The sequence below is a fragment of the Acomys russatus genome, chromosome X, assembly GCF_903995435.1.
Source record: "Acomys russatus chromosome X, mAcoRus1.1, whole genome shotgun sequence".
In the NCBI taxonomy this organism is placed as follows: Eukaryota; Metazoa; Chordata; class Mammalia; order Rodentia; family Muridae; genus Acomys; species Acomys russatus.
The window spans coordinates 32,215,494-32,231,963 of record NC_067169.1 but is presented as its reverse complement, the minus strand read 5'-3'; the positions used below and the strand labels follow the sequence as shown (position 1 = coordinate 32,231,963).

Sequence of the window (16,470 nt, the reverse complement as noted above, 5' to 3'; positions counted from 1 at the left end):
AGGTAAATTTGACTTGAACTTATAAAAATAAAACTGCTCAAACTGAATTTGTATCATGAGCCTCAAATATTGAATGTGGGGCGAGAATCCCATAATCCTACTAAAATTTTAAATTCTACTAAATTTTGAAAGGAAACAAGTAGCTCTTCCAGGTATGAGGCATGAGGTGATCTACAAAGCAGAGCTTTGTACCCTTCAGAGACCTTGAGAGGAAGTCTGATCTTGAAAGCATCTCTTAGCCCCAAGGTGTTTCCTATTTCTCAAGTCACAGGGAAAAATAACCATGTGTATAAACTCCAGGACACACTTCCCCCAGCTCACCACTGAGTAAACAGCACTTGCGTCCCACTTTAGGCCAGAGCCCTAGTGTGACAGGTTACCTCAGCAAACATCTCACAAGGGGAGCCTATGGGACGTCCTCATTCCCCTATACTGGAGGGGAATAGAAAAGTCACCTGAAGAATATAGCAGTATCTGAAAGAATGCTCCAGAATGCCTCTGTCATTTCAGCTGCATTCCAGGAGGTGGTAGCAGATGGTTAAAAAGATACCTCGGAATGGTAGGCAACTTTTAGATGGATGAATTTATCCAGGAAAAATAGCTCTGGATTCTCATGTGCTGCTGAATATATGTATAAGAGACAATATTTAAAAGAATAACTAAAAGGTAGGACTGCATCTCATTTCTGTCCTCCCATCATACTGCTCCTTTCCCTGAGTCAGGCATAATCTCAGTACTTGGAAAGTGGAAACAGGCAAACCTGGGTTACCAGTTTTGAGACTCTATCTCAAAAACAAATAAAAGTACTTTTTTTGGAATTTTCTACACATTTGCAATATGTCTTTGTTGCTTAATTTACCTCTGCCATTTTCTAGGTGGTACACAGACATCATTCTTTTTGAAGAGCTTCATTTTGTGGTATGGAGGCATTATAATTTTAATTATGGGATGAATTTTATTATCAATATTTTAAAAGAAAAGGCAGTTTCTTATTTTCTTTTCTTTCACTGTTAAAAAAAAAAAAACCACTCTGGCAAAAGCAACTTAAGGGAGAAAGGGCTTCTCTTAGCTCACAGTTCCAGGTTACAGTCCACTAAAACAGAGAGGTCATAAGAGCAGAAACTTGAAGCAACTGGTCACATTACATCCCCAGTCAAGAAGCAAAGAGCTATAAATACCTAGCCATGCTCAACCCTCCTCTCCACTCACAGTGCAGGATCCCAATTGGGGATGGTGCCTCCATAGTAGGGAAGCCCTTCCCACCTCATGCTCGCAAGCCAGCCTAATCTAGGCAACCCCTCACTGAGACTCCTTCCAAGGTAATTCCACAATTCATGTAGCTGGCACTGATGGGAAAGCAGCTCCTTGTGGGAAACCACTACCCATGAAAGCATTGGTTCAGCCATCACAGTGACGTTAACGTGGGGCTCTTAGCAAATGTTGCCATAAGAAGTGTGGTAGAAAAAGCAACCCATCAATATCCACCTCATCTTTTATAGAAAAAAGATGTCATTAGAGAGAAGCTACCCTGTTCTACAGCTAGATATATCCATGGGACCAGGTTTTGTTGCCTTGATCAGAGTGGAACTGGTGAAAGGCCCTAGTCCAATTTTTTAAAGGAGTAGCTGTAACTCCTCACACAATCTCTGTGCTTCTGCTAGAGTTCTCCACAACAGGAATAGAGAGGGCTGTTGTGGTAAAAGCAGAACTAAAGTATTTTACCATCACCATGGAAACCTCACGCTGTGAACGTTAGGCATGGCTCTGAAAGAAGAGGCCAGAGTCAAGAGTGGAAGGAAAGGAAGTTCCATCCAGTAGAAGAGGGTAAAAACATTTCGTGGGGAAAAATTTACCATTGCAATGAGAAAAGCCAGTTCAGTTGTAAAATGGATTGGCCTCAATGTGTGATTTTTCTTACAGGAATATCAGTTGCCCATGTTTCATGGTTACAATAATAGACCTACAAAACCAAATCAGCATCAAACAGGCCGCAGGCTTGACTACTGTTAGGTTTTGTAGATCTGTATCACATCTGACTTAAGACTCCTTGCATAATTATTACATTTTTTATGTATTTGTGCATGTATATATGGGGGCCCACCCTTCCACATTTATATCATCTCTCAAAGATGACAGTTGTGTGAGGCTGGTGAGTGGATGGCTTCAAGACCAGGATCAGTTATAACAAATAATACGATCAGATTATATCACCTTTTCCAATGAAAGCCCACACTTGTCTGATGCCTGTTCCTAGAGCCCTGCACTCCTGTAAATTATATATCTACACTTTCTTTGCAACTCTCAAAATTGAAGCCTATTGTCCTGTACTTTGAAATTTGCCCTTTTAAAAAATGGTTGTTTCTTGTTTGATATAGACATTACTCTTATTTAACTCCCTCATCTTTCTCTTCATTTCCTCTTGTACACTTGTTTGTTGGCACTCTCCATCCATTTTTTCTCTCTCTTTGTTCCTTCTTGTCTTCCTTTTTTAAGTTGTTTTTCTTTTTAAAATGTTCTCACTGTGTAGCCCTGGCTGATCTTGAACTCTCTTTGTAGACCGAGATGCACTTGCCTCTGCCTTCTAAGAACTAGGATCAAAGTAGTAGGTCACCACACCTGGTTTCTTTTTCACTTTTTTTTTTTTTAGATTTACTTTATGTGTATGTGTATTTTGCCTGCATGTGAAAATGCAAACAAAGTCCAAAGAGGGTGTCAGGTCCTCTGGACTCAGGGTTCCATGAGAAACTCTGTGGGTACTGGGTACTGGACAGAGCAGCCAGGGCTCTTTACTGCTGTGCCACTTCTCTAGCCAATCCATCCAATTTCTTTTCCACATTGTCACTACACTTTAAGTTACTTTCTCACAGCACCTGGGCAGCACAGGCTGCTTTCTATCACCCTGTGGGGGTCCATTGTTTAAAGATGGCTTTGTTTTAGCCTTGCTTTTCAACTCAAATTGATATCTTGCTTCACCTCAACCATCTTCCCCTCTTTCCTATACCTTTCCTTCTTCTTCTTTTTGTAAGTAGAGCATCCCAGAGAGATTTTGTGTCAAAGGACAAAATTTAGCAAAAGAAGAGACTGGAGGGATAAGGAAGGACCTAGCAGAGAAGCAGATTATACCAGCTGCCCATTGCCGGCTGAGATTCTCATGTGCCTTGGAGAAGAGAAGTTCTTAGGCAAAGTGGGAAAAATATAATACGTATTATCTGTGATTAGTCAACAGAAGCTGGGTGAATCTTGTGAGCAGATGAGTCACAAAAGAAGAAACAATGGTCAATAATACTGTGGAAAGATGCTGGTCCTTATAAAGCCTATATCCAAAAGGATGAAGAATGATGCATCATAGTAATGATGTAAGGGAACATTCTCAGACAATGCTAGAAATAAAGCAAACTGATAGGTTTTCTTCAGTAGTCTAGCAACATACATCTATACTTTAAACACATCTATAGCCTTTGATCTCAAAACTCCTACATTTAGGATTTAATACAAGAAAATAATTGGATAGAAAAACAAAAATGTAGCTTTGAAGTCATTGATAACTTTTGCCTTATATGTAACCTAAGAGCAAAGTGGGATTATGGGGAGGAAAAGAAGGTTTGTGTCTGTTGGGGGAGGACCTTCTCGACTGATACATACTCAACTATAGTAAATCCATATCATGCATCCATAAAAAGAATGATATAGTTCTTCACTGTGAAATAGAAACAAAAGAAACAATGGCTAATTAGAAAGTGTAATCTGATCCTATCTACCAAAAGTGATGTCTAAAGGCAAGTACAATGAGAAAGGTCATATAAGTTCTCTTAGGCAGACTCCTCTGGTACATTTAGTCTCTGCTTTAGGCATTTCTGCTTCATCTCATTTTTAGCACTTTCTAGAAATATGGAACATAATTTAGAAACTCCCTTGTACTTTTCTATAAGAATGAACAAATTAAGTAGATGGAATGTGTTTTGGTTTGAATGAGATGTCTCTCATATTCTCAGGCATTTGGATACTTGATCCTCAGTTGGTGGTCTCTCAGGGATGCCCCTGGAACTTTCCAGCTATAGAAATATAAGCCTTGAGTGTTCTAAGGTGTCTAGGCCAACCAGGGTGACATTTGAAGTATGTTTATCAACTAACCAAAGCCTTACAACCCCATGAAGTACATATTGGCCTAACTTTAAAGATAAAGGAACCTGGGACAAAGATTAGCTCACTCTCTGAAAACCAAACAGGCAAAAAGCAGCTATGCTGAGTTTCAGATACACTGGAATATGTGTATGCATGTCCATTCTCAGTCCTTGCAAGGGAAAGATACTTACTCGGCTATGCAGATTATTTTAATCATTTGGTAACCACAGTAGTTTTCTAGTTCGTAATCCTATAACCATGTGAAATTTTCATAACATTATCACCCACGGCTGCTCTTACCCTAAAGACCAGTCACTATGAAATTATGTCAGAATTTGGAACTAAGTATGGGAAGAAATTTAAGAGAAAATTTTATCTAATGCACTCATTGCAGAGAGTCAGTTTCACAGAGAGTTCTAGATTCGAGTATATTTTTAAAAATCTATAACTTTACTGTGAGGAGAGTACTTTATTAGAACAAGTGAAACATCCTGAGCTCTGCCAGGACACTGAGGTCATACTAATGTGGGAGCCAATGAAACTCTCTGCTTTAGGAAAAAGGGTGATAATGTACACATCACTAGCAGCCAGGACTGCCTTGATTTAAACTGCACACAGATTGAGAAAGCATTACAGGAAATCATATCGCTAGTTCACCTCCATACGTCAGTGGAAAGGCCCTTGCAGCTCCCCAAATGCCATCTGAGACAGTGCCGTCTCTGCTGTGACCTGCACTGAAGCAAAGGCATGTCTCTTACATTTTGTTCCTTAGCTTTCCTAGGAAGACACACCCTACCTCACAGGAAGTATGGGAAAAGGCAGCTCTCTCTGACATGCCCAGCCCCAGCTGCTGGCTCAAAAATATTTCCCAAAACCCCAGAGCAGCCCACCCACAAAGCCCATAGCCCTAGACCCTCTTCCCACCACCCAAACACTAATCAGATTTGGAGTCTTCTCAATTGAACTCTAAGAACACAAGGATAAACTGCCATTTAAAGTTCTGGCCAGGTACTGATCACTAAGCTCTGACCCCTGAGAACCATACAATGTCTCAGGAAAATGCCAGGGTCTTATTTACAAATTACCATGATACAGAAGACAAAACTGCAGCCAAGTGCACAGTGGGATGCCTGGAGTTGAAGCATTTTTAGTCTCTTAGTAAAGAAAAACTTCATAATTCTTGATCCTCAGCAGTGTGGGCAAGTCTCCAGACCCATATGCTATGTATCTGTCTGGGATTTTTCCTGCCCAAGAATATCACAGCAACATAAAGACTTGCATGGCAAGGAAAACTGCCAGGTCTGTCTGCTCTTTTCTCTGACACACAGAGGCCTTAGCAGCAGAGAATTATACTGGTTCCAACAGGAAAGGGAAGGGCTTTGGGAGGCAGGGGGCACTTCACCTGGCGTGCTGGGCTGGAAGACTTTATTCAGATCCAAGGAGGAGGCTCTGGAATGGGTTTTCTGTGGCCTTGGTGGTGGGGTGGGAGGGTCCTCACCCCTTTTCATGGCCTCTTCTATGGATGTGCTAGAGTAAGATCTGTAGCAAAATAAGGGGAGGTCAGAGGGAAAAGAGCGGAGCTTTATTCCCTGAAGATGGGTTGACACAGAAAACACCCCAAAGTCAAAATGACTGCAGAGAACAGACAAGCTGCCCAAAAGCAACTATAAATTCTACTGTCCCTTAAATGCCATTGTGTACAATAAGTATGTGAATCCAGCCAAGATTGTGATCATTAGCCCTTATTAAGTCATAGGCCTACATTTACACTCTCTCCAAAAATGTTTTGTATAATTTCAAATCAATTTCTGTTATAGTTGTTAATAAGCCTTTTGGCTTGCATACTTCAGTGTTTTGGAAAAGGGTTTCATGGTATTAACTGATTAAAAAGACTGGTTCACTCCCAATGTGATGATAGGCACATATGGAATTGAGACAGCAACCCTGTGACTAAGAACTCAAACACAAGAGTTATGCCACAAGTGACACACGCATAGGAAAGGGAAACGCGTCTATCAACTTCAGGAGGTTAGTCAGCCTTGCCCTCAGAAATAAGAGTTTTATGGAAATTTTCAAAGCAATGACTTAATTTTAACCTTCTTTAAGGTGTAGCAAAGCATAGCTAACTTGGTGACTTCTGGCACTATACTAATAATATTTAAAGAAAATGAAAGAAGAGCTAGGATGTTGCAAACTCCGATCTGTTTCTATTTCAGTTTTTATGATGCTATTGTAGTGCTCATGAAGCAGAGAAGAAATCTGCCTGCAGCAGCAGCTAGATATTTACAGGCACATACTCATTTTCTATGTTAATAAAACTCTATACTTTTTGGTTTGTTGATAAGATAGGTTCACAATATGATGATCAGGAAAAACATGGAGAAAGTGGATGTCTCCATCCATACACTCAGCTTCTCAGCTGACTTCATGTCAAAGCAGAAATGACCTCTGAATCAGCAATACAACTGAGAAAGAAATTACCTTCAGGAAACTGGCTTCTGTAATTAGCTGTTACAACAGTCCTTCCTGAATTACAGTTGACCACGGACTATTAAACTCCTTTAGGTTTTGGTAAAGTTGTTTGTGACAAAGCAAAGTTTTGTTTGTTTTTAACTGTATTGGGTTTGTTCTTTGACCACTTCATACATGTATAATGTGCATTCATATTATTATACCCCTCTCTAATTTTCCTCCCATCTATAATCCCTGCTTCCTCCCAAGTTTCCTTCCCACATTCATGAGGTTTTTTGGTTGTTATTTTGGTTTGTTTCTTTGTTTATGAGACCGGCTGAGGGGATGGAGAGATGGCTCAGAGGTTAAGAGCACTGGCTGTTCTTCCAAAGATCCTATGTCCAATTCCCAGCAACCATATGTTGGCTCCCAACCATCTGTAATGTGATCTGATGCCCTCTTCTGGCCTGCAGACACACACACAGGCAGAGCACTGTATACATAATTTTCTTTTAAAGAGAGAGACCCACTGAGGTTTACGTGTGTGACTAAGAGCTTGGATCTACCCATTCATGCCTGGTGAACTCCTTGATGGGTACACAACAAGAGACAACGATTGCTCCTCTCCCAGAATCTATCAGTAATCAATAGTTCAGCGGGAGGGGCAGGGTCCCATGAGGTCCAATTCGTAATTAACTATTGCTAGGGAAGGTTTTTCTTTTAAAAAAAAAAAGTTTCTCAAGATCTCTCTATGTTGGCTGAAGGTTTTGTTTGTCTTTCAAGGAAGCAACCTTTAAGACAACCATAATAATGGTATGGGGCATGCTCTTGGCTTAATCCTTGTAGCATTTATGTCTAGATAGACAAGACAAACAAAGGCAAGAGCTAAGGAAAAAGTTCCCTAACTCTATCGATCAGAACCAAAGAGAATCAACAATTACTCTGTAAAGTAAGCTAGAGTTCTTAGTTAGAAGTTAAAAAAATAAAAAACTTTCTTTGCCACATAGAGCTTTGGGTGATATCATCTACTCAAGGAAGAAAGAATAAGTGTAGAAACATAAGTGTAATAGTTTGTGTGTGCATTCACATGCTTGTAGGCACATACACACACTATCCCACACCACATATCTCCTCTCTGTATATGATCCTCATGCTTATATTTTCACATGGAAAGGTACTGAGTACCAAATATGTGAGACTATGTGAGGACTATGACCAAGTCAAACACAGTGTTCAAGGAATTGGCAAAATAATGGACAACATAACTGCAGAATGGTAATGTTTCCTCTTTCCCTTATATGTCTACAAGTCCTTACCACTTGACAAATAAGAGTAAGGGTGGTTTGATATCCTTTATCTCAGTAAATGGCCAATTAGAAATATGGAAAATAGAATTATCCATATTGGACCAATAAGCCAACCTGTAACAGAATAATATATAAAATCTGTCCAGACCATTACTAGTGGATCATGCTCCTTTGAGATTTTATACTTTCATTCATTTTGGGGGAGAGAAGAACTCAACAGAAGTTCAATTTTTGGCTGATATCAGCTCATTTCTGCAATTCATGAAAGTCTTTTCTTATCATAAAAATGGGTAAATATTATCATTTCTATATTTCAAAGCTAGTATAGACTAATATGGAAAGAATCTGCCAACCTTTTAAAAAAAAAAAAAAAACAGAATGAGTAAATATGGTCACCATAGAAGGAGTGACCATACTCTTTTTACTCAAATGAATTATTGTTTAAAGATATACATGAATGTAGGTATCTGTGGTTTATATGAACAAGGAAATACAGCCTAAATTCTTTTATTTACACTGATATGGTATGTCCTTAAATTTCAAGAGCATAAAATATAATAAAGTTTAAATCCACTACGGGGGTGGCATAGAGGAGCTGAATGAAGCTGGAAGTGGGGGAAAGTCACCGAGAGTTAAAGCAAAACAAACAAAAAACCCAGCCACATAGTATTCTATATTACACTGCAGCTCTACTGCAGTGAGGACACTGGGACCATGTGCAGCTAGGACAGCCATTGAGCACCCCTCAGTGACACATTGTCAAGCTAATTATGTATGTCACATGACCCACCATTCCAATTTCTGGGTGCTTTTGCAGAGATTATCACATCCGTTTTCAAGGTGACCATGCAGAACCTCCCCATTAGAGTGTCGTTTGTGGTAGTGAGGATTTAAGTGTGATCTAGTTTCAGGAGTTTAAGTGTAAAAAAGAGGTAAACAGCCTGGTACACTTCTCATGTAATAGTATTTAGGTTAGAATTCAGACTAAATGTTCCCTGACTGATGTGTTGCCACGTATGAAAATGTGAAAAATAAAAGAGCTCCACACTACAAAGAAAAAAAAAAAAGAGTGGCCCCAACATTTCTTGTCTTTTGTGGGCTAACTCATTTAGCGTCCTGTCTCATATTTCCCCTCTGCTCCTCTCTTCCAAGTCTTATAACAGCCATAAGTTTGCTGTCTTGGTTCTCCCTTTCATTAATGGCTATTTAAAACTGAAGCTGAGAGGAGGCACTAAGAATGGTTCAAGCAGACCCTGAGTAGTGCTGACCTGGCGCCCAGTGTCTCCTTGAAGTCACCATAAGCATTTTCTCTTCTCTAGATTTTATGCCCTAGACTTATTACTTGTTTGGTGCTCACATTCACAGAAACTTTAGTTGTTACCTTTTAACCCTAGTTCCCTCTTAACAAAGCTATACACCCTCCATTACTTATCATCCTACCCCCAACTCAGTCACATTACAGAAACTACTTCCTATCAAGGGTCCAGATAACAACAGCCACCATCTTCTAGCACTAATGCTCACAAAGACTAAGATGCTTTCCCGCATCACTATGTAACCAAGGCAGGCCACTCACAAGAAGCGCAATGGCCCACTTATTTAGATTCACGTCTAAAGGTAAAGCAGATAGTGATTTGGGTGTGGGTTTGGGGTTTGGGATTTACTTCTAAGCAGGGAAAAGGCACAAGAGCATCAAATGAGAAATTAAATAAACACTACCTGGATCTTGGTCTTGCTTTGAGACTGTTGTAGTCCTTAGAAGTTGCTGAAACAAAAGATTATTTGTTGGTCGCTTAGGATTTCATTTATCAGTTAACCAGGGAGGTAAGTAGTGCCTGGGCTAGTACAGAACACAGCAACGAGTACCGCTGAGGTGGAGAACACAGAGGCTTCCACACTTTGATAGTTCTCTGATTTTACTTTCAAAGTTAAAAGCACAAGGAGAAGGAAAGAAATTCAGCGTGTTTTCTTTCATTGGTACATTGAGAGGCCATTTTCAAGTCTAAATGGATTAATGGAGACATTCCAAGATAAAAAGACACTCCACTTAAGAGTTTATCTTTTTATATAAAGGCAGATTCCCACCTGAAAGCTTCTTGGTTTCTCATGATAGTCTAATAATAGACTTGAAACCAGTCTCTCATAAAGGTTAGGAAGAAATATATCTACCTATATATTATCTTCAACTATATAACATTACCAGAGTCAGATGTAGTGGCTAATACCTCCTATTGGGAGTCTAGAGGCAGAGGCAAGAGGCCACAAGTTTAAGGCCAGCCTTGTCTACATATTGAGTTATGCTAGCCAAGGGTAATTAATGAGACCTTGTGCAAGTGTGCACACGCGCGCACGTGCGTGCGTGTGTGTGTGTGTGTGTGTGTGTGTCTGTGTGTGTGTGTGTGTCTGTGTAAGCACAAAGCACCAAAGCACCATGGGCATGAGAAAACTGAGCTCCTAAAAAAAAGTTAAAAGGTCTGCAACTTTTTCTATAAGAAAATATCCCTATCTCGGTGTGGCTGCTCATGCTTATGATCCCAGCACTTGGAAAGCTGAGTCAGGAAGGTCACTGTAGGTTTGAGAGCAGTCAGGGCTACACAGTAAGTTCCAGCATAGCCTGGCTAAACCACAGTGAGACTGTATCTCAAAAACTTCCCTCCACAAAAAAAAAAAAAAGAAAAGAAAAGAAAAGAAAAAGAAAAAGAAATTTTTCTTGTTCCCATGTCTCTGTAACCAAATCAGAAAAAGAATACTATGGAATAAAACCATTAAAATGTGTTTCAACCATACTTTTTCTTATGAAAACTAAATCAGACACTAATTTGCTCACTACCAAGATCCATTGAGCCCACTTTCCCATCAGAAGTTGTGGGGAGTAATTAGAAACACTTACAAAAACATCAGTCCTCTTTTTGTGTTTCCACTCATTCGTGGAAGGTGCCTATAGACGCTCATAGCTCTGCTATGGTTTTGCAAACACTGCAGGTTTTCATCATAAAAATCCACAAGAAGAGTGCTACTTATGGAGAGAATATAATTTGTTTCTTTGTTTCACATATTTATCCAAAAGAAAGTGTCTTGCTGCACTATTCTGTCTTCATTTACACTGCTGCAAAGATAAAAGCCTCCTCTAGCATAAAGCAGCATAGATTGATGATGATCATTAAAACCCTTGGGTTAGACAAGCAAGGCAGAAAGGGGCGCTGAAAATTTTCATAAATGCTAGCAAGGCACAAAGCAAACTCCCGAGAGAGCCAGCCTCTCCTTACATGTGGTCAGCTGCATAAAAAAGAGCCATTTCTCCTGGCATAAGCATTTTGCCTTGCTGTAGGGAGAATGGGCATGTTTCAGCTTCTACCTGAAGTGCTGCCATAGCCCCCTCCTCAGCAACAGAAGCATGGAAAAGCCAAGAGGCTGAGTTTGCCCTTGTTCATAGCATGCACCCACGCCTGCGCAAAGAAGGAGCAGCACCTCCTCCCAACTCCAGGCAGCAAAGAAAGGCAGCCTAGATGGGGACCCCCCTCTCTCTCAGCCAGAGACTGCCCTGAAGCTAGGAGGCCAGCATGTGGCCAGACTCACGGCAATGCTGGAGGCAGGCTCATGAGCAGGCCCACCACTGCTCCTCCTCTGTGTTCTTCTTCTCCCTCCGGACTCACTAATTTCCAGAAATAATTGGATAATAAAAGTCCTGACTATGTTAAGACACTGGCTCCCACAGCACCAGACCCTGGGAACCGTTAATTCCTTTGTCATTTGTCTTTATCATTATCTTTGTGCTGGTGTGCAGATGGGTGTGGAAGGAAGGGTGAGATCTGCTAATGAGAGATAGACAAACAGACAGACAGACAGACAGACAGATGAAGTGGGGATGTGTATGAGCAATGAAAAAAGAAGCAGGGACCGGGTTTGGAGAGAGGATCCAGAGACCTCAGGTGCTCCTAGCCGTGTCACAAAAAAAGCTGAGCCTCCCTTTCCTCACATGGTAAGCAAGTCCCTCTCTTCCACGGACAAATAAGACGGCTGAGTGCTGGGAAATGTGAATGTCCTGAAGAACTGCAAAGGGTCCCTTTGGTATAGGACATATATAAGCGCTTATAACATTCTAGGCCTGGAAATCTGGATTTAATCCTTACAAGATTAAAAACTGGAACAGGTAGTGTAAGGGGAGAACTGCTGCGCTGCAGAAGGTCTGTGAGCTGGTCATTAGCAATGGAACTGCACCTGGAACTGCCCGCTGCAGTCTGGAGCCCACCCTGCACAGGAACACCTTGCCATGACACAGAAGCAAGCAACAAACTAGTGCTGTGCACTGTGTGTGCTTGAATTAGGCTAGAATGGAACATGGGGCATGAAACCTCTTAGACCCTACTATGCATATCCATCCAACAACTAAAAGGAAAGAATATGTGGGAAATGTTTAACAAGGAATCTCCATTCCCTAATCACTTGGTACCCCTCACCTACCATCCACCACGTCCATCACCTCCACTGCTATCATTATTATTACCACCATGCATGGGAATGGTAAGCAGAGCAGAGACATGCCTTTCCTCTCTACTTGCAAAGATGTATCTAAGGCACAGCTTGGTAAGTCGACTCAGGTTTCAGACTACAAAAGCCTCAACAGTTAAGTCTAGTTAAGTCTTCCATCTAGCCCCCCTGACAGCTCGACTCAGCTCGCCGGTGCATATGAGTATATGCAAAAATGCCACTATGTTTCAAGCTCAAACAAAAGCCAATGGATGGATAACGGCTTCTCATTTAGCTAGAGAGAGGAGGAAAACAACTTCCTGGAACACTCCAGGCATGTTATCTTTTGTCATCTTTCCAGGAAATGAGAATGGGAAGAGGACATAGACCTAATGATTAACCTTCTAAAAGGCTGAAACGGAACTGAGAGGAACTGTCTCCAGTACACTGACTACCATACAGAATTATAATCACCACCTTGTGACTCTCCTATCTCCCAGGGGAAGGCTGTGGTGACTTTCCAGGAAACAGGCTATTAAATATGTTTGAGATGAATGATTGCATCATATCCAGAAGGGGGCAGCAGTGGGAAGAATAAATCAAAAAACACACAGCATGTTCCCAGGCAGTGTGAAACAAATTTAATAGACTTCATGTGCTGTGGCACACCTGTTAGGTTTTATCTGGTGGTGCCAAGCCCTGATCAAAGAAGGTTTAATTTTTTTTTTTTAATGGGAATTGAGGCTCATGTCTCAGGGAACACTTGATCTCATGCTGAATTCTCTGGGACAAAAAAAAAAAAAAAAGGATTCTCAAAGCCTATAGGAGAAGCATTAATTTAACACTCCAAATTGAAATAGCTTTTACTAATACCATGTCATAAAATTTACAAAAACTGCAAAGCACCCATCTTAACATCAGAGCCGTTAAGAATTGGCCTATACAAATAGAGCATTCCCCCCTGTGGTGAATGGATCCAAATACATTTCAAAAGTCAAAATCAGGCTTAAAAATTCCCACTGATTTTAGAGTCATGATTGATTTACTCTCTTAATTTCCTACTTTGCAGCATTGCTTTTTGGAGGTAGTGGTTTCCAAATAGGCCACATGCCAGAATCACCTGGGGGCTGGTATTTTTTCGTCCTATCTCCTCATATTTCCTCCTTCTCCATACTACTGTTGCTTTTAAACTTCAAATGAACTTAGTGTTTGGGAAACATAAGCATAGGCTTCAGTATTCTACTGATTCTTCTGTTGCAACTTTAAACAAATAAGCTCGGGATGATAGGTAGTCAACCATAAAAACATTATTTACATTCTAAATATTCAAGAGCAATAACAATAAAGAAGAAAGCAAAAACTTTTTAATCCTCATAACCAAAGATCTAAATAAAAATGCTTTCTGGAGCCACTTGACTTATAACAGGGTTTATCTTGCTTCAGTAATGGCTCTATTAAGAGAAAGCTAAAGGGGACTAGAGACATGGCTCAGCACTTAAGAGTGCTTACTGGTTTTGCAGAGGATGTGGCTTTAGATCTCACCGCCCATATGGCAGCTCACAACCATCTGTAATTCCAGTTCCAAGGGGTCAAACACCTCTTATTGACATATATGGGGCCCTGCACACATATAAGGCACATATAAACACTCAGGCATACACACAAAAATTAATTAATTAATTTGAAAACATGCTCTTAAAATTCTCTGTCATTTCCCAGACACATTTCTACTTCTCCAAAAAAAACTAACCTGTACAAATTCATTTATTTTTCTCCTTGGAATCTACTCCATGTTTAAGCAGTACCTTCCTGGTAGGGAAAGGTTATAAAAATATTTGAGACTGACATTTTAACAATGGAATATAGCAACTCTGGGCCTCAAGTTAATCCGGCTTACAAGTTCCTTACCTTACAAAGAAAGCACGGGCGTTTATCTGAATCACTGCCCCAATTTTATACATCTAAATTCAAGCAGGATGAAATCTAAGTTCAGAGCCTAAAGTCATCCTCTTCTGAAGAAAGGGAGACAGTAGAAAACCTAAGACTTCTTGTAATAAGATACAAGCCAAAAATTTAGAGACAAACAGACACAATATCACAGACACAACAATCTTCAAGTCACCAAACAGCTGAGTTTTTTTTATTAGAAATTATTAGATAGAGACTACATTAAAATGGTTTTCTCCTACCTGTATCTTCAGATATGTCCTTTTGTAAGGAATCGTTAACAGTACTTTTCAAAGCTAGTAATATTTTGTTTCATGTTTAAGGAAGAAGAAAGAGAAAGAGGAAAGAGAAAACAAAAGCCTTGTGAAAATTTATTTCTGAGATACATCATATTAAAACAAATAATTCCTATCCCTCAATTATAGAAGTCTTACAAACCTCTAGACATTGCTATAGCATTTCTAGAACAATGAAAACTTCAAGGAGCATGGCAACAGGTTCTCCACCTACAGAAGGAAGCCCTAATTTCAACGTTCTAGAGACAGCCACTAGTGGTTAGGAGGAGTATTGCCACAAAGCATCCAAAATATCTTCTTAACAGTCAATCAACGACAGGACAATGTTTGGGATTTAAACACAAGCTTCAATAATTTTAGAATTTTGTAGTCAAAATAAAGACCTATAAATTAAGAACATGATCAGCTATAGATAATGTCTAGTTCCACTTGAATATCCTAAACAAACATTTAACTAGAAAGCATGAAAACCATCAGTGCTTACTAGAAAACTTCTTTTTCATGTTTAATGTCTCTGTGAGTCTGAATTAATGGAAGGGCTCAGCAATAGAACCTGAAATGGCTTCACTTCAGATAGGCTTCTCCCACTTGTAAGTGGTGAATTGATATAACAGATGGAACAATGGCTTAAGATGAAAAACCTTGGTTCCTGTCCCAGTTTTTTTTTCTTTTTGTAAAAGTAGATAATTCATACCGCCTGTCTGAATTCAGCTGCTTATTTCTAAATGTTGACTTATTTCAAAAGCGCTAGCTTTGTGAGGTCTGTATATAAGACGGTATATGAGAAAGGACCTGGTAAGTCAAAGGATCATTACAAAGGACAGGGTTTAGAGGAGAGGGTCCTTCCTCCACTTGTGGATTCTGCAGGCCTGAGGGTATTCCTAACACTGGACACTATGCTGACTGCCTTCTCAGCTACCCATTAAAATAAGCAAATTGAAACCAGGCTCCATATCCACCTCCATGCCCATAAGACCAATGTGAAACAGATAAAGCTTTAGGATTGGCACACTGTCTGAAAGAATTTCCTCATGGATTAGACGCATATACAAATGTACATTAATGGTGGGTTTTTTTTTTTTCAAATCGCTTATGGCAACACTAAATTCTTTCCTACTTCCTAACTATAGGACTAAAATGCAATGTAATATGTCAACAAACCCTAAGATTAACACGCGCACACACACAAAGATTAACACAATGATCAATGAATTAAGGTGTGTCAGACACTGAAGGTTTCACTGCCATTTTGTGAACTATAAGCTTATGACAACAATTTAAATACACGATATATCCAAATGAGTATGCATATTGAGCAGTGGCCTCATATGACCTGGAAGCTGTTCTGGGAGAAACAGATGAGGAAGCATAGGAAGGTATCCTTATAAGAACAAAACCATTTCATACCTTGTTTGTCATCACCAGTAGTCACATCTTGGGTAGGGACAGGAAAGTCAGCCATGTCTTTAACAGATGTCTTCTTGGAAAAGAAAATTAAATATATGGGTTAAAAAAGTTAAGCAATAATCACATATGAATAAATGTTTTAAAAGTTAATAGTTCATGTCAAAATTTATATCTTAAATAAGTCTTTGACATTTAATTCTACTTTATTAATTTAATTTCCTGATGAGGTACAAGTAAATTTTCACCAAAATATTTATACACGTAGAGGAAAAATAGATTTGAGAAACATAAACATTCAAATCAAGACTTATTAGTGAATCTTACATTGAATTTGAATCTTGACTGGGATTCAGCCAGAGATTTTTCATTACCTTTGTCCAGTCAGCTAAGCATCAACTTGGCGTTTATAAACTTTTTCTCACAAACAGGGAGAGGGTGTAATAAGTAGCCCCATAATATGAAAAATTTCCAGG

The 16,470-nt window shown here is 39.7% G+C and overlaps 1 protein-coding gene across 14 annotated transcripts in view; it reads right to left on the bottom strand.

Moving 5' to 3' along the window:
- Reps2 (RALBP1 associated Eps domain containing 2) overlaps positions 1-16,470 on the bottom strand; it is a 223,985-nt gene that overhangs the window by 83,578 nt on the left and 123,937 nt on the right. For 2 of the 14 annotated variants that reach the window (XM_051142318.1, XM_051142319.1), the window contains exons 10-14: positions 15,998-16,070; positions 14,537-14,590; positions 9,600-9,645; positions 5,525-5,661; positions 4,780-4,851 (exon numbers count right to left, since the gene is read on the bottom strand). In XM_051142318.1, the coding sequence (XP_050998275.1) occupies positions 4,780-4,851; positions 5,525-5,661; positions 9,600-9,645; positions 14,537-14,590; positions 15,998-16,070 (382 nt within the window). The remainder of the gene's footprint in view (positions 1-4,779; positions 4,852-5,524; positions 5,662-9,599; positions 9,646-14,536; positions 14,591-15,997; positions 16,071-16,470) is intronic. The other 12 variants (XM_051142323.1, XM_051142324.1, XM_051142328.1 and 9 more) reach the window with 8 other exon arrangements.